This window comes from Neofelis nebulosa, chromosome 5, assembly GCF_028018385.1.
Source record: "Neofelis nebulosa isolate mNeoNeb1 chromosome 5, mNeoNeb1.pri, whole genome shotgun sequence".
Lineage (NCBI taxonomy): Eukaryota > Metazoa > Chordata > Mammalia > Carnivora > Felidae > Neofelis > Neofelis nebulosa.
In genome coordinates, this window is record NC_080786.1 from 9,559,065 (window position 1) to 9,583,574 (window position 24,510).

At 46.7% G+C, this 24,510-nt stretch overlaps 1 protein-coding gene across 5 annotated transcripts in view; it reads left to right on the forward strand.

Moving 5' to 3' along the window:
- TRAK1 (trafficking kinesin protein 1) overlaps positions 1-24,510 on the forward strand; it is a 124,365-nt gene that overhangs the window by 15,428 nt on the left and 84,427 nt on the right. For 4 of the 5 annotated variants that reach the window (XM_058729540.1, XM_058729533.1, XM_058729534.1 and 1 more), the window contains exon 2: positions 20,107-20,301. Coding sequence is in view for 3 of the 5 variants with exons in the window: in XM_058729533.1 (XP_058585516.1) it covers positions 20,107-20,301 (195 nt within the window). In the remaining 2 variants the exon portion in view is untranslated. Of the gene's footprint in view, positions 1-17,507; positions 17,666-20,106; positions 20,302-24,510 lie in introns of those variants that run through there. The other variant, XM_058729541.1, reaches the window with a different exon arrangement.

The following is a 24,510-nucleotide window of genomic DNA, read 5'->3' on the forward strand; positions in this document are numbered from 1 at the left end:
CAGGGCTCATGAAAACAAACTCAATGAACACGCTCAGAGTCTCTGGTTGTACATGTGGTATGTGATACCTGCTCACATTCCATGGGCCAAGGCAAGTTCTGTGGCCCAGCTCGAAGTCACGGAACTGCAAAGTGATTTTTGTTTACAGTGAACCAAAGCAAGGGGAGGTAGCGAAGGAAGAATTGGAAGCCAGATTTTAGAAGATCCCGAAATGGCTGGGGTGCATAGGTCGGCTCAGGGATCTCTCTCCTCTGGCCTAGAGTAGCAGTCAGCAGACTTGTCCCTAAAAGCCAGAGAGTAAATATTTTAGGTTCGTGGGTCACATGGTCTGTGTGGCAACCACTGGCCTCTGCTGTTGTAGCTGAAAGAAGCCGTACACCTGAAGTAATGGGCGTAGCTGTGTTTGAATAAAATTGTTGTTTACGAAAACACACAGGACTTCACTGTGGGTCGTAGTTGGGGTACTCCTGGGTGAGACGTTCAGTGCTGGTTTGTATCAAGATGTCAACTTAACAACAAAAGAGAAATATCCCTTATTAGTTGGGAAACTCTTGGGGAGTCCAGTGAAACCCCACCCACCGTTCAGCATTGTTGAGCCATAAATAGTTGTTCCATTGTCACTGAATTTTCCAGGCAGCCAAAGTTTATTGTTTCTGGGTATGAAACCTCATTTTGTTGAACCGTTTTCTGTAGAAATGTCTGTAAAGGGTATTAGAAGCTCCTTGGTCTTTCCGAGGATGATGGGGGTTTAAGGTAATTTAACCTTCCTGGTGGATTCAGATTATCGTTCACGGACAGTGTTTGGTGAGGGACTTGGAGATGTGCCCTGAATAAGGGGAGTAGGTGTGCTCGGTGACCCTACGTTCACATGTGTTGTGGTTACATTTGTGTGTGTGTGACCACTTCATTGAGATATAATTCACCCATTTAAAGTATATCATTTGGTGGCTTTTGGTTTACTCGCAGGGTTGTGCAGTCATTACCACAAATCAATTTTAGAACGTTTTCATCACCCCAGAAAGAAACTCCAGACCCTTTAGCTGTCACCTCCCCCCCACCATCCACTCCCATCCCTGTCCCCCATGTGGCTGAATGAATGAGCTTTCAGAGGGTGACCTCTCGGATTCTGGTGCCTGTGTTTTTTCTTGGCCCTGACAGGCTCAGTCCTGGTCTTGGAGAGCAGAGTGAGGGATCTTCTCGAACGGCCATCATGCTATGCAGGTGTCCACGCAATAAACACTTTCACTGCCCCTGACACCTGTGCATCAGAATACATCACCTGAGGAGGAAGCTTTAACGTTTGTCCTTTATTCTTATTATACCTTTATATTTCTTCATTTGTATTCTGCTTTGCAGGACGTCGTCCTGTGTAATTTTCTGCTCTTTGAATTTACATGTGTGAGTTTGAAACCTGGTTCGAGTAACATGGAATTGTTTCACGCTCAGGTTTTATTTGATTTATCTGTTTTGTTTGATTGCTTCTTGTTGGACTGCTGTAATGCTTTTTGGGGGATGAGTTTGCAATCTTTTAATATCCAGATGATCTCACTTCATGCTTTAAAAAAGTAACCATTGTTCACTTATAAACAGAATTTCCTGTCTAGGAAACAATTTAGATGAATAAAGCAGTTGACTGCATTGAATGGTGGAGGCATGGTAGGCATTAGGATTTTATAAAATTGTGTTCTGTTAATAAAGTTTTCCTGATTTGACTTATGACTCTTTATCTCAGCATTTAACCTCAACATTAATGGACTTTCATTCCGTAGTAAAAGCTAACTTTGGGGAGGAGAGGACAGGTAGGAGGACGTGGGCTTTGAACCCTGGCAGCTGCTTGGCTGCCTTAAGAGCTTTAGAGAGGCTAACTATAAATAGTGGGTATAGGGGCGCCTGTGTGGCTCAGTTGGTGAGCATCCCACTCTTGATTTTGGCTCAGATCATGATCTCACTGTCATTGAGATTGGGAAAGAAAGAAAGGAATAACGAATATATATATATCGCATATATATATATATATATGCGATATATATATGCGCATATGTGTATATATATATATGGAATAAATATGTATACAGGGAATAAAGTTTTTTGCAAAATAGAAAGCAGATGTAAGCAAAAAGTTAATTTTAAAACAGGAAACTGGATCTGAACCCCCAAAATTAGAGCAACAGAAGTCAAGGGGGGGGGGTTGGTGAGATGAAGTATAATAAGCTATCCTATCTGTCCTATGGAGAATTAGAAAAATATAGATTTACCTCCTAGTAACTTAAAGGGAACTACTTACCTGTATCAGTAAGATGAGGTTTGGCTGCATAGGAACAGCGCCCTCACCTGGTAGGATTTATGTAGCGTTGGTAGCACTCGATAAATGCATTGTTATTGCTGTTGTTTGTTACCATTCTAAAAAGTAAGCCGGATCCCTACACAACTTTCTCACCCAATAAAATCCAGATGGCTCAAAGATAGAGTATCAAGAATGAAGCTGCAAAAGTGGTAGAGGTAAATATTGCTGGGATATTTAATAATCTTGAGATGGGCAAGGCCTTGCTAAGCCAGATGCAGGGGCTAGAACTGTAAAGAAAATAATGGATCATTTTCACTGTTTGAAAGCGAAGCCTTATACTGGGTTTCTTGCTGTGATACAGCGTATCTGTCCCTGAAAAGCTTGCATGGTCTGCAAAATCGCGGGCCCCAAATGACAGTTCTGCGACTTTGTAACCGGAACGTTAAACCGTACAAAGCACGAAGGACACAACTGGTTGCAGGGCAAAGGCTGTGAGGCACGCAGAGGGCGGGGGCTCGGAGCCCTGCAGCTCCCCTGAAGGTGGGCACGGGAGGAAGAGCAGCCTCTGCAAGCCCAGAGCCACGCAAGGCTGGCGTGTGCCCCCTTGGGGATGGAGCCCTAGGTGTAGAGCGTATTTTACACTTCTTTAAGATAGGGCTGGAAGGGCTCCTGCCTGTGCAGTACAAGAGTGCCCTCCTCTTACACAGGCATGTGAGCTCCCGGTAGAAAAGCCTGTTGCAGTACACAAGGCTGTGTGGAAAAAAGCAGGAACCATGAGTAGGTTTGCAAGACCAGTGACAAGCTGGGGAAACGATTGCACTATATCTGATAGACAAAGGTTCACATAAGTCTCCTCTATATGTCAGTATTAAAGAAGAGATAAGCAAGAAAAAAGTATGTATGAGCATCCTGTAATGAATTACAAATGGGGGCACCTGGGTGGCTCAGTTGGTTAAGCGTCTGATTTTGGCTCAGGTGATGATCTCACAGTTCATGAGTTTGAGCGCTGACTCGGGCCTCTGCGGTCAGCCTAGATCTGTCTGCTTCAGATCCCCTGTCTCCCTCTGCCCCTCCCTGGCTTCTGCTCTCTCTCTCTCTCTCTCTCTCTCTCTCTCTCTCTCTCTCTCTTTTAAAAAAAATTTTTTTTAATGTTTATTCATTTTTGAGACAGAGAGACAGAGCATGAATGGGGGAGGGGCAGAGAGAGAGGGAGACACAGAATCGGAAGCAGGCTCCAGGCTCTGAGCCATCAGCCCAGAGCCTGACGCGGGGCTCGAACTCACAAACCGCGAGATTGTGACCTGAGGTGAAGTCGGACGCTCAGTCGACTGAGCCACCCAGGCGCCCCATCTCTCTCTCTCTCTCTCTCTCTCTTAAAAATAAGCATAAAAAAATTACAAATGACCAATATGTCTGTGAAAAAAATGTTGGATATTACTAAGAACTAAATGCGAATGGCCAACAGGTACATGGGGAGGTGCTCAGCATCACTAGTCATCAGGGAAATGCGAATAAAACACAACGAGCTATCACCTCACACCTATGAGAATGGCTACTATCGAAAAGACAAGACAGTAAGGCTTGGCAAGGATGGGGAGAAAAGGGAACCCATGTGTGCTGCCAGTGGGAGTGTAAATTGGGGTGGGTGCTATGGCAAGGATATTTATTCCAGTGTTCTTTCATTGCAAAACCATGAAATGCTTGTGAATGGGGAATCTTGTCCCTGAATTGTGTCATGCATTGAAAATGGGATACTATGTAGCCCTTAAAAAGGAGGTGGATCCGAATTTATTGCCACGGAGCCGTGTCTGTGACATATTGAGAGCATCACCGGTGAATTTTCCAAGATCTCTTTCGTGGAGAGACATAAAATCAAAGGAGGGGGAAAAGAGATTTTTTTCAAAGTGGTTTTGGAATTAGAGACCATGTTGTCTTCCTCCTGCTCCTTGTAAATCGGTGGCAGGCCCACCTGTGATGTTCTCTTCCATCAGCCAGAGGGATCTCATCCCCGAATCCAGCCGCTTCTCTCAGCAGCATTCCTGAGACACCTTTGATTCTTGCCTGGACTGTGGCAGTAGCATCGTGGCTTGTCCCCAACGGGTAGCCCCTTTGACCTGTCCACGTAGCAGCCAGAGAGACCTATTTCATCCTTGAGTGAGACTGTGGCACTCTTGTGGAGGGGCTTCCCAGTGCGGCCAGAGCGAGATCACACTTCCTGCCACGGCCTAAACGTTCTAGACGCTCTGGCCTCCCTCCCCTCACCTGCATGGCTCTCCCTACCCAGCTCCGGCCGTACAGGATGCCTCTGGTTTTTCTTTATATTTACTCTTCCCTGTGCTTGGAACACTGTTCCCCCTAGATCTTTATTCCAGTTTCTGCCCCGATGACCCTTCCCCGGAAATGAACAAATCATTGTTATTCGTGGCTTTATAATATTTCGTTCAGTTGGTACGATTTACTTAAATGCCGCTAGACACGAAGGTTGTATTTGGCAATGCAGTGACCTTTTTTTTTTTAATTTTTAAAATTAAGAAATTTTTAATTCAAGTATAATTAACTCAGAGTTATATTAGTTTCAGGTGTACAGTATAATGATTCAATTCTAGGGCGCCTGAGTGGCTCCGTCAGTAAGCATCTGACTTCGGCCCAGGTCATGATCTCAACGGTTCATGAGCTCGAGTCCCACGTCAGGTGAACGGGAGCCCTGCTTTGGATGAGCTTGAGCCTTGTTTCTCTCCCTGTCTCTCTCTGTCCCTCCTGGGATTCTCTCTCTCTCTCCCTCTCTCTCTCTCTCTCTCTGTGCCCCTCCTGGGATTTTCTGTCTCTGCCCCTCACTCACTTGTGCCCCCCCAAAACAAACAAAAAATAATTCTGTAAGTTTCTCATCAAGGTAAGTGTGCTGTTAATCCCCTTTATCCGTTTTATCCATCCCTGCACCCACTGCACCCACTGCCTCTGTGGCAGTTTGTTCCTGAATTTAAGAATCTGGTTTTTTTTTTTTTTTTGCAACGAACCTCTTTTAAAAAGTGCATTGAAGATGTGACTGTTAACATGTAGGAATGTGCAGAAATAATTTACAGGTACTTAATGACTCCCATTTGTATTTGATAAGCTTTCATTTTTTTTTTTTAATGTTTATTTATTTTGAGAGAGACAGGAATAGAGAACAAGCAGGGGAGAAGCAGAGAGAGGGGTGGGGAGAGAGAATCCCAAGCAGGCTCCACTCTGTCAGCACAGAGCCTGACACAGGGCTCGAACCCACAAACCGTGAGATCGTGACCTGAGCTGAAATCAAGAGTCAGACGCTTAACTGACTGAGCCACCCAGGCACCCGAAGCTTTCATTATTTTAATTTCAGATCTCATAAATAGTTGGCCCAAGCAGCTATTGTCATTGTTCAAGCAACGGTGATTTTTTTTTCAAGCTTTTATTTAAATTCTAGTTAGGTAACATATAGTGTAATACTGGTTTTAGGAGTAGAATTTGGTGATTCATCACATACATAAAATACCCAGTGCTCATCACAAGTGCCTTCCTTAATACCCATCCCCCATCTAGCCCCCCCTCACCTCCCTCCATCAACCCTCAGTTTGTTCTCTGTGGTTAAGAGTCTCTTATGTTTTGTCTTCCCCTCTTTCCCCCCCTTCCCATATGTTCATCTGTTTTGTTTCTTAAATTCTGCATATGAGTGAAATCATATGGTATTTGTCTTGCTCTGATTATCTTTCTCTTATTTTGCTTAGAATAATGTACTCCATCTACGTCATCGCAGATGTCAAGGTTTCATTCTTTTTGATGGCTGAGTGATATTCCGTTGTGTATTTATAAAACACATCTTCTTTATCCATTTATCAGTTGAAGGACACTTGGGCTGTTTCCACAGTTTGACCGTTGTCAATAATGATGCTGTAAACATCAGGGTACACGTACCTCTTCGATTCTGTATTTTTGTATTCTCTGGGTAAATACTTAGTAATGCAGTTGCTGGATCATGGGGTGGTCTGTTTTTAACTTTCTGAGGAACCTCCATTCTGTTTTCCAGAGCGGCTGCACCAGTCTGCATTCCCACTGACAGTGCAAGAGGTTCCCCTTTCTCTGCATCCTCATCAGCATCTGTTGTTGCCTGAGTTGTTCATGGTAGCCATTCTGACAGGTGTGAGGTGTTGTCTCATCGTGGTTTTGATTTGTGTTTCCCTGATGATGAGCGATGTCGAGCATCTTTTCACGTGTCTGTTAGCCATCGGGATGTCTTCTTTGGAAAAGTGTTCATGTCTTCTGCCCATTTCTTCACTGGATTGTTTGTTTTTTTGGGTGTTGAGTTGGCTAAGTTCTTTATAGATATTGGATATTCTTTATCCGATATGTCGTTTGCAAAGATCTTCTCCCATTCCATAGGCTGCCTTTTAGTTTTGTTGATTGTTTCCTTTGTAGGAGCTTGTTATTTTGATGAGGTCCCAGTAGCTCATTTTTGCTTTTGTTTTCCTTGCCTTCAACAATGTGTCTAGCAAGAAGTTGCTGCGGCTGAGGTCAGACAGGTTGCTGCCTGTTTCCTCCTCTAGGATTTTGATGGTTTCCTGTCTCACATTTAGATCTTTCATCCATGTTGAATTTGTTTTTGTGTATGTACGTGTAAGAAAGGGGTCCAGTTTCCTTCTGCATGTTGCCATCCAGTTTTCCCAACACAGTTTGTTGAAGAGAATGCCGTTTTTCCATTGCATATTCTTTCCTGCTTTGTTGAAGATTAGTTGGCCAGGTCATTGTGGCTCCATTTCTGGGTTTTCTATTCTGTTCCATTGATCTGTATGCCTGTTTTTGTGCCAGTACCTTATTGTCTTAATGATTATGGCTTATTGATATAGCTTGAAGTCCAGAATTGTGATGTCTCCCAATGTCTTCTTTTCTTTCCCAAAGAAAAACTTTGCTTTCCTTTTTCGGGATTGGTTGGACTATTGGTGGTCTTCTGTGGTTGCATACAAATTTTAGGATTGTTTGTTCTACCTCTGTGAAGAATGCTCATAGTATTTTGGTAGAGATTGCAGTAAAATGTGTAGATTGCTTTGGGTAGTATTGACATTTTAACAATGTTCTTTCAATCCATGAGCATGGAATTTTTTCCATTTTCTTTGTATCCTCTTCGACTTCTTTCAAAAGTGTTCTCTAGTTTTCAGAGTACAGATCTTTTACCTCTTTGCTTAGGTTTATTCCTAGGTATCTTATGGTTTTTGGTGCAGTTGTAAATGGGATCGATTCCCTGATTTCTTTTCCCGCTGCTTCATTATCGATATATCGAACCGCAGCAGATTTCTGTACAGTGATTTTATATCCTGCGATTTTGCTGACTTCATGTAGTCCAGCAATGTTTTGGTGCAGTCTTTGGGGTTTTCTACACAGAGTATTGTGTCGTTTGCAAACACTGAAAGTTTGACTTCCCTCCAAGCAAGGACAGTTTATGACAGCTTCGTGGAGCTATAGTTTCCACAACCATAAAATGTCCCCGTTGTAATCACACAATTTAGTGATACTTCATAGTAGATTTACAGAGTTGCAGTACTCCCCAAGTACCTGCTCCGTCTCTCATTCCCGTCTTCAGGGTGTAAGGGTTCCCGTTTCTTCACATCCTCCCTGACTCATGCCGTTGTCTCTTTTATTATAGTCATCCTAGTGATTGTGTAGTCGTGTCGCATTGTGGCTTTTCGGCAGGGACACTTTTGTTATTAGGGTTTTTTTTTTTATTGTATTAAAATGCATATAATATTTCCCATGTAGCCGTCTTTAACGTAATTCAGTGGCATTTGGAGTATCCAGATGTGCGTAAGCACCATCCATTTCCAGCACATTTCATCACCCCCGAAGGGGACTTCCTACCCATTAGCACTCACTTCTGTTCCTCCCTCCTCCTCGCCTCTGGCGACTACCCATCTGATGTGCTTTCTATCCCTATGGATTTATGCGTTCTGGATATTTCACATAAATGGAATCCTACAACACGTGGTCTTTTGTGAGTGGTTTCTTTCACTTAGCACGATGTTTTCGGTGTTCATTCACCTAGTAGCATGTATCAGTGCTTCATTCCTTTTTGTCCTTTTTTATGTTTATTTTTGCAGGAGAGAGAGTGCAAATGGGGGAGGGCAGAAAGGAAGACACAGGATCCGCAACAGGCTCCAGGCTCTGAGCTGTCAGCACAGAGCCCCACACGGGGCTCAGGGCTCAAATTCACAAACTGTGAGATCATGACCTGAGCTGAAGCTGGACGCTTAACTGACTGAGTCCCCCAGGCGCCCTGGTACTTAATTCCTTTTTAAGGCTGAATAACATTGCACTGTATGGATATACCGCATTTTCTTTTTGTCAGTTCACGCATTGGTCATTGGTCATTAGATTGTTTCCACCTTTTGAGCACTAGGAAGACTGTTAGTGTGAGCATTTGTATACAAGGTTTTGTTTGAATACCCACTTTCACTCCTTTTGGCTGTAAACCCAGGAGTGGAATTGCAGGGTCACATGGTGATTCTGTGTTTACCTTATTGAGGACCTGCCAGCCTGTTCTCTAGAAGGGACACCTCGTGTGTGACAGAGGGTGATACCACTGCTTACACTGGAACAACAGGCACGAACTGGGGCTGTTTGGGGCAAGACAAGAGGCATGGGCGTCCGTGCCCAGCCCAGCCCCTCCACCTCCTCTGTTCCCTTCCCTCCTGGTGTTAGCCACCACCTGCCGGTGTGCTTGGTTCCCTTGAATATTCTTAAACGTCTATTCCGCGTGTATCTTTTCTTGCCCCTGGGGCGTTGAAGTCCCAAGTCTGAGAGAGAAAAGAAAATCCCTAATGCAGTGACCATCCTTTATTTCTTTAAAAAAAAAATAGGGGTAAAATATACACAACACAGAGTTTATCATTTTAACCATTTCTAAGTGTACTGTTCTGTAGTGTTAAGCACACTCACGATGCTGAGTAAGTATCACCTTCATGCATCTCCGGAACTTTTTCCTTTTCCCCAGCTGAAACTCTCTTCCCTTTAAAAGCTAACCCCTGTTCCCCTCTCCCTCCAGCCTCTGGCAACTGCCATTCTACCTTCTGTCTCCATGAATTTGCTACCCTGGCTCTGAGCTGTCGGGACCTCATGTAACAGGAAGCATACGACGTTTGTACTTTTCCGACTGCCTTATTTCACTTCGTGTAACGTCTTTGGGGTCCATCCATGTTGTAGCCTGTGTCAGAATTTCCTTCCTCGTTAAGGCTGAGTGATACTCCACCGTGTGAATAGACCACCTTTTGGCATCCGTTCATTGATCGATGGCCACTTGGTTGCTTCTCCCTTTTAGCTGTTTGTGAATAACGCTGTTAGGAGCGTGGATGTACAAATAGGTATTGAGGTCCCTGCATTTGCTTCTGGATATATATCCAGATTTGGAATAGTTGGGTCATAAGGTAGTTCTGTGTTTAACTTTTTTGAGGAAGCTGGTTATGTATGTTTTTATCAGATGCACTGTAAACATGCTTGTATATTTTGTACCTTAGATGTTTTGGATTCCTTTCTTAGATTTAACCCTGTATGTGAGAGTACTGGTTTAAGGGCCACGATCAATTTTTGGTTCTCCAGACGTGCTGTCACGCTGTTTGTGCAGCTGTGAACACTTCAGTTACAATCACACGGACACTGGCTATTTTCATGTAAAATAATGATACAATCTATACTTTTAAGAGAAATTATCAAGAAAATCGGAAAACCAAAAGTATTTTTATTCTATTTGTCTCTTACTAAAAAAAAAAATGCTTTTCTTTTTAAGTTTATTTATTTTGAAGGGACATAGTGCAAGTTGGGGAGGGGCAGAGGGAGAGAAGGAGAGAATCCCAAGCAGGTTTCTCTCTGCCAGTGCAGAGCCTGACACAGGGCTTGAACCTCTGAAACCGTGAGATCATGAGCTGCGCTGAAACCCAGGGTCGGTTGCTTAAGTGACTGAGCCACCCAGGCGCTCCTAAAATGTATTCTAATGGGTAGTAACACTTCCTATTTTTTGTGCAGGTTTGACTTTGGGCTGGATTTATACGCATTCATTTTTCCTTTTAAAATATCCATACAGTTCAAGCTGTATGTCTTACTTTTAGAATCAGTCCAACCTGTAACGTACTATCCTCTGCTTTTCTAGGTCTCTATACAAAGCCCACGGGAGGCACTATTTCTGGAAAACTGGATTTGGTCTTGCCATTTGGGGGCCTGCGTAGCAGGCTCCTTCCTTGACTTTGCCCTGCCTCTTGCCCTCTCTCGTTGCACCACAACCTGGTGTGTTCGGCCGGACAGTGCCGGGTCAGTTGCACGTGACTGCACTTGAGCGTCATGTCACAGACCCTACTTGGACACGGCCATCGGGCGGATCGGCTGTCTCTGCCACAGTGTTCCTGCTGGGGTAGGGATCATCTGAGCTGGTGTTCATGTGTGATTATGTGAGAGCTCGGAACCTGACACCTAGTCTCTGTGGAATTGACCCCATGTGATTGTTGATCCTTTTTCTTAGAAAGAGTTGCTTCTGGTGGCACTTAAGGCCACAGCCATTGCTTTTCCTTTCTGTAGTTTTGTTGGTCTTTTCTTTCCCATTCCATGGGGGTTTCTCTGTGTGGCCCTGCCTGTCCTGGAAACCCCCTCTGCTGCCCACAGCGAGGGAGCTGGCCCTTAGTGGGGCGAGGCGGAAGAGGAGGAGAAAGAAGGGTTGTGCCTGTCTCTTTGGGGCTAGAATATGAGCTGAGGCGCTGCGTGGGGACAGGAGGGCCTTGTGTCTGGTCCCTCCACTGCTAAGCCGTGAGACCCCCCTCCCTCCACCTTTTCCCCTGTGTAAGGGGAAGGGGTGGCTGAGGACGGGCTCCCTGGGAGCTCACAGCCGTTCTCGTGAGGGGTGTCAGAATGGTCTTGAGTGGAAGTAGGCGCAGATCAGAGGTGTGGGAAGGACGGAGCCCACAGAGAAGCCTGTTTGCCCTTGTGTTCTGTTTGCACGTTGAGCCACGTGCCTTACTTATTGGTGTTGTTTTTAAAGAAGGCAAATGTAGTTAACGAAAATCACCAGAGGCTGCCAGCTCTCAAATGTTGGTGTGCAAGAACCCGTCGGAGGTACTTGACATAAAAGCCAGTTCCTGGTACAGAAGGTCTGGGGTGGCACCTCGGGAGCCACCTGAAGACCCCCTCGTAGAGAAGCCCGCCCGTTGGTAGTGTCACCCCCAGGTACGGTTTTCCGGAGGGTTCCTCAGCACAGATCAGTGAAGGAAGGGAAAGGCCTGCTTGCAGATTCCTTCCCTAGAGGATCGTCACCAGGACCCGCCAGACTGGGAATGAGCCATGTGTGGATTAGGGTTGGGAGGAAGTGGGCTGGGGTGTGGGGTCCAGCTCGGCCCCTTACGAGCAGAGTCACTTGGGCTCCTCACATCACCTCTGAGACTCGGGTTTCCTCATCTGTGAAATGTGTTCTTCACCCACACCGTGCCTGCTGGTTGGTGAGGGTGGATGACGTTCAGGAATAGGTACACGTGCTTTGGGTCATTCCGCAAATGTTCACTGAGCGCTTACTGTTTACCAGGCAGGGTGCCGTGTAAACCGTAGGGCACAAATCAGCATCCAGGATGGCACTGTGGCTTTCTGAGGGCCGTGTACCAGTCTCGGGTCTGTTGCCAGTTGCTCAGCGCCATTTGGGCGCCCCCTCAGCCTCTCTGAGTACAGTCCCGTCTTCCGTTAGATGAGATGGTTGAGCCAGTGGTTTTTGGCTCCAGCGGTCCCTTTGTAGGTTGTGAAATCACGACTTTTGTGGTGTAGACCGTAACTCCTGACACAGTTCCCCGAAGATGCATAGGTAAGGCTCTCTCAACCGTGTAACCTAGGAATTTTCTAGAAAGACACCAGTTACAAAGTATCACGTGTCTCTGGCACCAGTATGGCGTGTGTGTAAGTCTTTGAGTCTGCACCCTTTCATCTTAATAATTTCCAGAAAAATGAATTGTTTCCAAGTCTGTACAAGTGGTTTGCAAGTGGCCCAGTAGGAGAGGGGTCTTGTCTCTTGCCGTCTTGCAAACGTTGCTGCAGGTTTACCATCACTGCTAAGCTTAATGGGTGGTAAGAAGCTTGCTTCCTCAAGCACAGCCCCGGGGTCACACTGTTCAGCCACCGTCCTTGTGGCCAAGTGGAAACTTGGTGGGTAAAGAAATGGAGTGGGGTTGGGGGGGTGGGGACGGAATAGAAAACAGATGGGTAGAATAGGGCCAGTTTTTATGAGTTAAAGTTCCTTTACTTTTCTTTGATTGCCACCTTTAATGTCGCCTAGAACATTCTCCCAAGGCATAGAGTTGGGGCATCATGGAAAATCCCAGAGCACAAACAGGAGGAACACATGCATGCTTAATTTGACCCTCGGGTGTTTATAAATTTTTATTTTTATTTTTTGAGAGACAGAGGGTACAAGTGAGCAAGGGGCAGAGAGAGGGAGAGAGAATCCCATAAGGGGCATTGGGGGGTGGGGTGGGGAGAGAAAGAGAGGAGGAGGGGGAGGAGGAAGGGGAGGAGGGGGAGGAGGAGAGAGAGAGAGAAAGAGAAAGAAAGGAAGGAAGGAAGGAAGGAAGAAAGAAAGAGAAGTAGAGCCCACCCGATGCGGAGCTTGAGCTCACCAACTGTGAGCTCATGACCTGAGCTGAAGTCAGTTGCTTAACTGACGAGCCACCCGGGTGCTCCGGGTGTTTACAAAATTCTGAGTGAGCGTCCGACTTTTAAAAATCAAGAAATCTCCTGTAAAAAGGCAGGTTGAGGAATCAGCATGTCCAGGGCCACGAGCACCTCGTGGCTGGAGCAGGATGTGCTCTACACACACAGTTCTTGGTCTGGCTGCTCACACACGTGTGGGCAGGAATAGAGCTTTTCTGCAACGCCACGCCTTTGTTCCATGGATGCAGAAATGGAGCTCCCGACGGAGGAAGATGGGGCTTGCCGGGGTGACAGGGAGAAGTTGGGGACGGAGCCAGGCCCGGCATTCCCCCCTCCGAGCTCCTGGAACAGTGCTCCTGCTGTACCTGGGCCTCACGCACCTTCCAGCAGGGGGCGGTCATGCTGCTGGTGTGCCTCACCATCTGTCTCTTCCCTGACTTTCCCCTGCCCCTCCCTTCCCTGACTGTGCCAGTTTCTTCTCAGAAAGCCTTCCTCTTTGTCCAGCACAGTTCCCTTTCTCCTTTTGTTCTTTCTCCTCCCCCTGCTGTTGCCCCAGGATCTCCCGGAGCCTGGGTGAGTGTTTAGGACGCTTCTCCCCTACATTTGTGCACTTTCCTGCTCTCCTGGGCCCAGAGCCCTCCAGCTCTGGCCTGCAGACAAGAGGCCCCAGAAACCCCTATGGAGCCACCGCACCCCATCTGGGGGTGGCCACCGCTCAGAGCATGTAACTGCGTGGTCCTGGATATGTCGATTTCTTCTGAGAGGCCAGGGATCTGTGTCTTTACATGAGACTCCCTGATTTTTAAATGTCAGACACTAATTTAGAGCTGCCTCCTCTGCTGTAAAATGTTAAGCTTTATCTCAGGTGCCTGGCAAGTTCCGTGAAGACTGCCGTGCCACCTGTGTATCAGAGGGGCCTCTTCTAGCCCCTCTGTGGGAGGGAGGATCTGGCCCCAGTCGGGTGTCGAGTGGACGTAGCTGCACTTTTAGCCCCAGAACTTCCGGATGCCTCGCAGGTTCCAGCACCGTGTCTCAGCTCCCAGAGAGCCCTAAATGTACCTCGGGTCGGGGGACCCACTCTAAAACGTATGCCTTGGAGAAGGCCTCTGAAGGGTTCTACCTGCGAACAGGTGAAGAGATCTGTTGTGTTTTGCTCCCAAAGTGTTGCCGTAAGAATAGGGGGCCTTGGATGGAATCGGTGTTTGCTGCGTGATCGAGGGGACATTCACTTCCCAGCGGGACTTACCTCTGTGCTGAACAAAAACCTAGGGGGATGCCAGGAGGGGCCTGACAGCATTTGTAACTACGCGACTCCACCTCCCCTGTGCCGAAGGCTGGGCCTTGGTCCATCCCGGGGACATGGGGCTGCCAGACCAGCCCTGCTCCCTGTTGGTGATTCGTCCTCGCCTTTGTGCCCGTTATTTATGGAGCGCTCAGTGAGCACTTAGTCTTGCCCAGCTGGCTGTAAAGGTGGCTGATTCAGTTCTTTCTCCTGAGGGGCTTACAGTTAGTGAAGAGGGGATTACAGAAAACACTTATAACATCGTAGCGAAATAGTCGATGTACTACATATATAGCCACGGGACAGAAGTCAAGGAAAGCTTGAAATACAAGGTGACATTTGAGTGGTATTTTGAGATGGAGTTTGCTGGGCAGTGAAGGGCATTCTAGGCAGCTAGGACAGCTGGTGTCAAAATCAAGATTTGTGAAAAACTGTGCTTAGCAAATGTTGAGAAGTTGGTGTGGCTTAACTGAAGGGGTACTGGAGAAAAGAGCAGAGACTGCACTTGATGAGAAAGGCCGTTTTAATAGAGACTAAGGTAATAGTGGCTTCAACAAGGTAGACATTTCCTTCTTCCCCTCTTACAAGTCCCAGGGGCAGATTGGACCCCACCAGGTGGTCCCAGGCACCCTGGGTTGCCCTGCTGTTGCCTTTAACTTGCTTGGCTGAAGGTGGTTTCAGCACCAGCCCCCTCTCTGCATCCCACAGCTGGAGAAGGCGAGGCTCGGGAGCTCTGTGAGCCTCCTGATAACCAGGCACAGGGACATACCTTACTTCAAGGAGAGATGGGAAATGTAGTTTTTAGCCGGGTAGCCACGTGCCCAGCCACACCTTGGAAATTACGTTACCAAAAGGAAGAAGTAGAAATTGGGTTTTGGGAAACCTCTGTCCCCACAGCTTCTTAGGAAGGTGTGTGTGGGCTGAATCATGAAGTACTTTATAGGGAGCTGGGAGGATTTGGTTTTTTTTTTCCTTTTAAGTTTATTTATTTTGAGAGAGAGTGAGAGAGAGCATGAGCAGGGGAGGGAGGGGCACAGAGAGAGAGAGAGAGAGAGAGAGAGAGAGAGAGAGAGAGAGAATCCCAAGAAGGTTCCACACTGCCAGCATGAAGCCCCATGTGGGGCTTGAACTCACGAAGAGATCTCTCGTGAGATCGAGACCTGAGCCGAAATCAAGAGGTGGATGCTTAACTGACTGAGCCACCCAGGTGCCCCTGAGGAGCTGGGAGGTTTCTAAAGCAGGGCAGTGCCATGTTTTAGAAACATCTTTCCACAGATGGGTCCAGGGGAGGTGTGGCTGGCAACCATAGAGCTGTTGTAGTAACTGGAGAGTGGAGAGATACGAAGGGCTCAGTCCACCCTGACAGCCGGGGTGAGCCTGGCCTTTCGAAGGTTTTACATGCTGGGGCTCGGTGGGTTCTGGGCTGTGGTTGCTGCACACTTGCCAGAAGCCAGGGACCTGTTGGGGTCTGAGTTCAATCAGTAGGCTGATAACCTTATCCGAGAACACGTTTTAATGTTAATGATGTGGCTTGGAGCTTTGGAGAAATGATGACCGTTAGGAGCATAAAGGGGTCCTTTCCTCTAGGTTTGGCCAACAGTGTTCTTTTACACCTTGAGCTTGAGTCAGTAAGCCCCAAGAGAGGGGGCAGGGCCATCCTTCTCAGGCCCCTGATCCTTCGTGGTCCCGCAGACAAGTTACTTTACTTCTCCGTTCTGCTTCCCGTGCTCTGGAAGGAACATTCTGACATCTCCCTAATTTGTCAGTGTGTTTAATTGAACATCCCGACCATACTTACGAAGTTATCTCCCTGTTTAGAACAAAAACTTCCCGATCAGAATATGCTGGGAAATCATCAGCGTTTCTCATGTGCCTGCCTGGGAGATGGGCTGCAGAGGGCAGAGGGAGGAGCACGGCTTTTAGTCGGACAGCTGAGGCTTCTCGAACGGGATCTGCCAGTTACCTGCGTGGCCTTGACCAACAAGATATTCCATAGCCCCTGTGAATCTCAGCTTCTGCATCTATAAACCAGAGCCAATATTGTGTGTGTCCCAGATTTCTTGGAGGGTCAGGGAGTGCCCTGAAGGCAGCTGGCTTGGGCCTGCCACAGTGCAGAATTCCTGGGGAATTCTCGGAGGCTCTCTTACTATGTTTACTCAACCTCAGGCCTTGGTACGTCTTCTCCATGTGGCAAATGTGGCGTCCCCTCCACTGGAGGTCCCCAGGGCTTATGGCCTCTATAATCCTTCCCTATGCTCTGATTCTCTGGGCCGTCCAGGCAGCTGAAAACTTGCCATGTTTGTATGACTGGTCACATTATGGCAAAATCAAATACACAGAGTTTTTTAAAAAGACATTTTTGCACACTCTCGCTTTTTGATACTTCTTTTATCTCGCCGGCCATCATGTGCTTCTAGGAAAATGATGTCTCTTGGGCATAAGGACCCACATTGTAAATAGGTTGACCTTCAGCCCTGGAAATGTGGAAGGACAGGTCAAGGCTCAGAGTCTGAGCAGCTGCCAACATGCTCAGAAGTGACACGTTATTCTTAGAAGGGATTTTTGTTTAAGATTGTTGCCTTCCCCACCACCCAAAGCAGTGACGCTGGAAGATCCTAGCCTGTTGTGAGGGTGAGTCACTCAGGAATGTGTTGGTCTCCTGCCTCTCTCCCTAGGCATAGGCTGGCACAGTCCTTTGTGGAGCCAATCCATGTTCAGTTGAGAGATGCCACCAGCTGGGCGTCAGCCCTCCTTGACCCCACGTCCCCTTTTCACAAGGCTGCCATTTTGTAGCCACGAGGCCTGTCCTCAAGACGAGCATTGTGGGAACTTACTCTTCACCTGATTGTGAGAGAAGGAAATATTCACTTAATTATGGGCCCATCTTGAGCCTCTTGGTGGCGTTTCGTTCTTGGAGGGAGGTGGGAAGAAATAGGACACGTCTGTCTTGAGGTTGGGCTGTGGGCTCTGTCCCCGGGGAGGAGGTAACTTCTGTTCGCGGCAGAGCGGCTCCGGTCTGGTTTTCACTGGCTGCAATGCCAAGAGCACTTGCAGTGGCATTTCCCACGTTAGGCAGAGAAATCAAATGTTCAGATGCTGTCCCCACCCCCACCTGCCAGTCCCAGAAGCTCCAAGTAAAATTCTAAATGTCTTCACTTTGTATTTATTTTCTTCTCTTTCGTCAGTGCTCGAAAAACCACACTGACTTCCTGAATCGAGATGCTCTGCAAAGAAGCTTTGCAAATTAAATTGAGCAAGAAGAGGGTGTGTGGGGGTGGTAGGAGGTAGAGGGAGTCTGACAGGTCTCAGTGGGCTCCTGCCCAAAGGGAAACACTGGGTCACTGAACGCTGTCTTTACCTGTGCTTCTGTGTTTTTTTTTTCCCCCTGCTGTGTGGCCTTAGACCCGAAGGACACAGGAATGTAGGTAAGTCTCTGGCATAGCTATTCTTCTGGGCACAGGTGTCACACTGTTGGAGTGTGAGCGGCCACATGGCCACTGCCCCGCCGCTGCCTTTGCCTTGGTTCAGCCCGGAGAGGAGCAAAGGGACCGGTCTTCCCTGCTGTGCCGGCTTTGGTCTCCAGCAAACCCCTGCCCCGGGCCCTTCCTGCTCCCTCCGCCCCCCCGCCCCCAAGCTTGCCGCACCCCGGGACCAGCACCCCGGGACCCACACTGTTTGCTCCACTCATTTCCTCTGTGTGTTTTCAGGCAGGACCTTCCTCCTTTCCTTCGATGCCTCCTTCCACGTCCTCGGGCATGACTCATAACTGTGATCTCTTGTCAGCACCTCTTCCTTATTTCCCCTCGCTGTCGTGTGGTTTCGTTGATCTCCAGAGGGTTTTCTTCTCCTCCCTGCACTTCGGAGAGGGACAGGGGATGGGAGATTGAATCCTCTGCTCTGCCCTCCACCTTGACCCAGTCCCCCACCTGTGTTTACTACTGCAAGGCAAGACCATTGTGCAATAACCTTCTGGAGAATTGCTCTTATTCTATTCTTATCTTTTGAGTGGTTTTTCTCTTGGAAGGCTCATTCCTAGAACACGAGACCGAGTTAACTCTCTTCTTTTGTCCAGCCATGAGCACCGTAGGTGCTCCGGTTTATTTATGGGTTGATGTCAGAATCAGCTGAGAGATAATCAGCACTCACCCATTAGCATTTATTATTTTTTAAAGTTATTTCTTTATTTTGAGAGAGAGAGAGAGAGAGAGTGTGTGTATGTGCTTGTGGGAGGGGCAGAGAGAGAGAGAGAATCCCAAGCAGGCTCTACACTGTCAGCACAGAGCCTGAAGCGGGGCTCGAACTCAAGAACCATGAGATCATGACCTGAGCCGTAACCAAGAGTCAATGCTTAACTGACTGAGCCACCCCGGTGTCCCCCCATTAACAATTATTTAATTCATTCTTCCTAGGGGTAGAGAAATTGCCTATGATTGGGCTTATCCTGGGTACTTTGATTTTTTTTTTTTTAATTTTTTTTTTTTAACGTTTTATTTATTTTTGAGACAGAGAGAGACAGAGCATGAACGGGGGAGGGGCAGAGAGAGAGGGAGACACAGAATCGGAAGCAGGCTCCAGGCTCTGAGCCGTCAGCCCAGAGCCTGACGCGGGGCTCGAACTCACGGACCGTGAGATCGTGACCTGAGCCGAAGTCGGCCGCTTAACCGACTGAGCCACCCAGGCGCCCCTTTTTATAACAGTTTAATTAAAGGGTCTCTTTATTTAAAAAAATTTTTTTTTTTTTTAACGTTTATTTATTTTTGAGACAGAGAGAGACAGAGCATGAATGGGGGAGGGTCAGAGAGAGGGAGACACAGAATCTGAAACAGGCTCTAGGCTCTGAGCTGTCAGCACAGAGCCCGACACGGGGCTCAAACTCGCGGACCGCAAGATCATGACCTGAGCCGAAGTCGGCCGCCCAACCGACTGAGCCACCCAGGCGCCCCTAAAGGGTCTCTTTAATGTGCTTTATATGGATTGATTCACCTTCACAGGCCTTATGGCGCACCCCCTGAGCGCAGTCTGGGCCAGGACCTATGAGGGGTGAGGGGGTACGGGTGGTGGATTGAGAACAACTAACTGTTGATGGAAATTTGCCATCTCACAGGGAGATGGGTTGAACACTAAACCACCCAGAGGACAGAGCTTAATAAGGGCAGCAATTGAAGAGCTGACAAAATGCTGTGTGAATACAGAAGGGAGGAGAGAGGTTAGCTCTGCTTGAGGTGTCCGGAACACCGGCATATCTGGGAAGAGGTGGTATCCCAGCTCTGCCTTGACAGAGGGACACCGGTTACTTTGGTTGGAAGCCCCACAAGAGTACAAGCGTCGCGAGCACAGGACCATAACTGTGGTGTTTACTGTTGCATTTCCTAGGTCTCTGGGACGCAGAGTGTATTTGGATGGATGAATGGAAAGAAATATGGGTGAATAAACAGTTGAGTGAATGAATTAAATGGAGGCAGAATCCTACGTGCGGGGGGTGGGGGGTGGCTTGAATGGTAAGAGTGGCAGGAAGAAGTTGGGCATATTGGTGAAATTCTAACTGGTTTGGCTTATACGTAGAATGATTGAAAGAGAATGGTCGGAGGAAGGGTCGGGAAGGATGACTGAGCCCAGAAAGCACGGGAGTTGTGGCTTTACTTCGAAGAAAGTGGGTGGCTTTGAAGAAAGTGACTGTTTCAGGTGGGTGTTATAAATTTTGAGAATGGAATTTAAGTAGGAAAAAGACGCCCGACGTGGCCTCGCCTGGCCTCTCCATGCTGTGGGTAAGTAGCCGAAGACAACTGCCGCGGCCACAAGGTCATTCAGTTTAGCAGCGAGGCCGAAACCAGTCCGGGCTCTCACTTTGCCATCTTCTTGCCTCCAGACGTGTGCAACAGCACCGATCTTCCGGAAGTCGAGATCATCAGCCTGCTGGAGGAGCAGCTGCCCCATTATAAGTTAAGAGCCGACACCATCTATGGTTATGACCACGACGACTGGCTCCATACGCCCCTCATTTCTCCAGATGCCAACATTGACCTCACGACCGAGCAAATTGAAGAGACGCTGAAGTACTTCCGTGAGTAGCTCCCTTTGGTCTGGTCCGTGACGGGCTGTGCTGGTTAGCCGTGGCGCCACGTGGGACCTTGTACTGCTTAGCAGGTCTTACGGCCTACCATTCGTGGATGAGTGTGCCAAGAAATGTGGCAATAGGATTTAGCTACATGCAAGGCCTTGACTTCGAGTGTTCCGAATAGACGTCTTAGAGTGGTGGGGACTAAGTATGAATTTTCACATGAGCTCGTTTTCGCCTAACTGTACAGGAGAATTTGAAAAGGCTCCCATTTCCCCCCCCTTATCAACATACCATGTGAGAACCTAGAAACCCTCACTGGGAAGGAGTTTGCATTTAAACCAAAGGTACCGGGAACATCTTGGCTGCTTAGTGTTATTTGTATGACACAGCAAGACACATATACCAAGGCTGATAGTTTATTTTGCATTTTTTAATTGAGGTGTAATTGACATATAACCTGATATTAATTTCAGGTGTACAACATGATTCAATATTTGTATCCACTGCAAAACGATCCCCACAGTAGGTCTTGTTGACATCTCTCCCTACACATAGTTACAAAAAAAGTGTTTTTTTTTCTCATGGGGCGCCTGGGTGGCTCAGTCGGTTGAGCGTCTGACTTCGGCTCAGGTCATGATCGCTGCTATCAGCATGGAGCCCACTTCAGATCCTCTATCCCCCTCTTTCTGTCCTTCCCCTACTTGTGTTCTCCCTCTCAAAAATAAATAAGAAACATTAAAAATTAAAAAAAAATTGAAATAAAATATTAAAAAAATTTTTTCTCATGAAAACTTTCAAGATCTATCAGGAATTGTAAATACGCAGTATAGTGTCATTCACTGTAGTCACCATGCTGTATATTATATCCCCATGACCTATTTATTGTATAACGGGAAGTATGTGCCTTTTGACTCCCTTCACCTATTTCTCCTACCCCTTCCCCCCAACGCCCCCCAACTCCCTGCCCCTGGCAACACCAGTCTGTTCTCCATATCTGCGAGCTTGGTTTTCCAAGGCTGATGGTTTCTGTGTGTGAGAGCCCACTAGGCTGGTTATTCAGGAAAGTCACAATGCTGCTCCCACAGCAAAACAGTCATGCCTTGGGCTGCAGAAGCTGACACCTGGTAGGGTGAGAAGCGTACTAGGGTTTGTTTGTTTTTTCTCCCAGTGTGTGATGCCAAGGGTGTGAAACCTGATTTTGCAGATTTGGGAAAACATGTGATAATTTAAAAAAACTCATGCTCATGATGTTTCCAGTGTTCGTTCAAGAGGTGCCTTTGTAGAAATAACTGTACCCTTTAGAAATTCAGTGTAGCCCTATCAAGTCGGTGGGACAGACCAGCCCTCCTTGGTCATGATACCTCAGACTTTGGAAAATTCAGGTTAACTTTAGCCTAGTCTAATTGGTGACGTCACTTTCAAGGTGACATCTTTACATACCTGCGTGTCATTGTGCCACCTTTGAAATAAAAAGTACAGCAGTTCTGCTGCTGCTTGGTGGTAACTTGGTTCAAAACCAGCTCATGATCCAGCTGTAAGTTTCTGTCACTATTTTTTCAATAGAGAGTGATCTCCAGCGTTCTTGAATTTGTGAAATCGTTTATGATAAACAAGTTGGAACTTCAGGTTTCTCTCTTAGCATGTATCTGGGGCTGTTTTCACATTTTCTCTATTGGATGTTAATGACAAAGGAATTTTCTTTAAACTGACCTGTGCTTTTATACTTAGGGCAAATCCTACAAGTCTCTGTGAACACTGTAGATGTCAGTTGCGATAGGAATAAAAATGGAATTATCCACACCAGGGCAGATAGTTAGCACGTAAGACTTGTACCAGTGTTCACGTCAGAGCTTTAGAATTTCCAGCATGTCTGGTTGGTACAGGAAGCTCTTTGCCAGTCACTTTTGTTGACTCACGGTATCTGTAACAACAAGAGACATGGGGTTGGGTGGAAAACTGTGTCCGGAGTAACCTCCTTGGCAGGTTCTCTATTTGGTTCCTTCAGACTTCTCTGCGGTAGGATTCGCCACAGAACCACTTTTTCAGAAATCCCCGTGTGTTCCTTACTCTTCTTTATAAGACCCTCCTGTGATTCTACAGGACCCCGCGTGGCCACTTCTGGCGCGGGAGGCTCCTGGGTCCCTTCTCCTCCTGCACAGATTAAGCACGTACATTCGCAGCATCACGGGAACCATTCATGGGCGGTACTTAACTATCTGCGGAGAACTTCCGTTTGAATTGCCTCCTTCATCCCTGTGAAATGCCTGCAGTTTGGGCAAAGCTGATCTGATTATCGAGGAAGAGGAAGCATGGAGGGCTCCTAGTGTTTGTTCCATAGCACCGACCTCCAGCTCCTAAAATCCTTGCAACAGTATGCTGGAACAGGAACCATGGCCCGTTTCCACATGTTCATTCTGCTTTTAGTTATATATGTGAGAGAGGGAGAAAAAAGAAATCCTGGTGGATTTGGTAGTGGGTAACACAAATTATACTAAAATTGGAAGAAGCGAAATAAACACTGAGCAGAGATTCTGAAAATTCTTAAGAGGGTGGTTGCATCCCAGTCTTGCTTTGTATTTTCTTCTGTGGTACTTGCACTTAGAGCCAAGTAGGTATTGCTAACTGTTGGTTCACTGAATGACCAGAGGTTAACTCTTGTTTTTTGTTTTTAATTTTTTTTCATGTTTATTTGTTTCTGAGACAGAGAGAGAGCATGAGTGGGGTAGGGGCAGAGAAAGAGGGGGACACAGAATCCGAAGCAGGTTCCAGGCTCCGAGCCATCAGCACAGAGCCCGACGCGGGGCTCAGACTTGCGGACTGCGAGATCGTGACCTGAGTCGAAATGAAGAGTCAAGACACTTAACCGCTGAGCCATTCAGGCTCCCCCGCAGGTTAACTCTTAAATACAGCGTGCTCTTGAGCAGGACTTTCAAACTGAGGTCTTGGGACCTCAGGTCTGTAGAGGGAAATTGGGGATTGTGTGGACTTGTAAAGAAATGAAGTTACATCTTTCTTTTCATTAACTTCTGACTGAAATGCAGCATTTCCTTATACTATGAACATAGAAAAGAAAGCACAGTGGTATTAGCAGGACCTGTGACTTGGTCACCGATAGAAATCAAGATTTTCATGTCACGCTGCAGTGGAAACAGATACTTTGAAATACTGCTTTTACTCATCACTGCTTTGAAATTGCGTTCATTAGGTGTGCTGATAGATCTTGTTCTTTTATTCATTTGTTTGCTTGTTTATTTATTTATATTTGAGAGAGAGAGACAGACAGACAGACAGACAGAGTGTGAGTGGGAGAGGGGCAGAGGGAAATGCAGTCAGAATCCAAAGCAGGCTCTAGGCTCTGAGCTGTCAGCACAGAGCCCGACATGGGGCTCAAACTTGTGAACTCATGAACCGCGAGATCATGACCTGAACCCAAGTCCAGAGGCTTAACCAGCTAAGCCACCCAGGTGCCCCTCGATCTTATTACTTAATACATTGATAAAGAAGCTCTTGTATCACAGACTTTTTTCAAGTTTTAGAAACTGCATTATAATACAGCTGGTTTCCTTTGTAGTCCTTTGTACTTTATCTTCTGTTTTCAGATCTTTCTTCTGAGGTGTCTGTGAGCCTTGCCGAGCTGGCTGAGAGGTCGGTAGAAGGCACAGATCAGGAGTCCTGCTGGGTGCGTGGTGTCCATTTTGGGTTTCATTGTCTGTTTACACACGTGTAACCCAGGAGATACGGTGGCCACAGTACTGTGACTCACCAGTGTGTTAAATCAGTGGTGAGGTGTGTTAAGAAGATAACAACTGTTTCCTTTTAGATTTACTTTCTCATCAGTTAGGGCAGTGGTTCTCTGTTGTGGGTGGGAGTGGGGATAAGGGGTTACCCTAGGGGTTCTGATAATAGGGGATGAGGTAAAACTCAGCACCCTTTCTTACATGCCGTCCCCCAGACTAGAGACAGTGCTTTGCCTTTTGAATCTGGTGTTCAGCTGGTTTGTTTCTTTGTTTTTATTTTATTTTATTTTATTTTATTTTATTTTATTTTATTTTATTTTATTTTATTTTATTTTATTTTTTATTTTATTTTTTATTTTACTTTATTTTTTCATTTTTTCATTTTTTTATTATTTTATTTTATTTAATTATTTTATTTTATTTTATTTTATCATTTTATTTTATTTATTTTTTAGTTTATTTTATATTTTTTTAT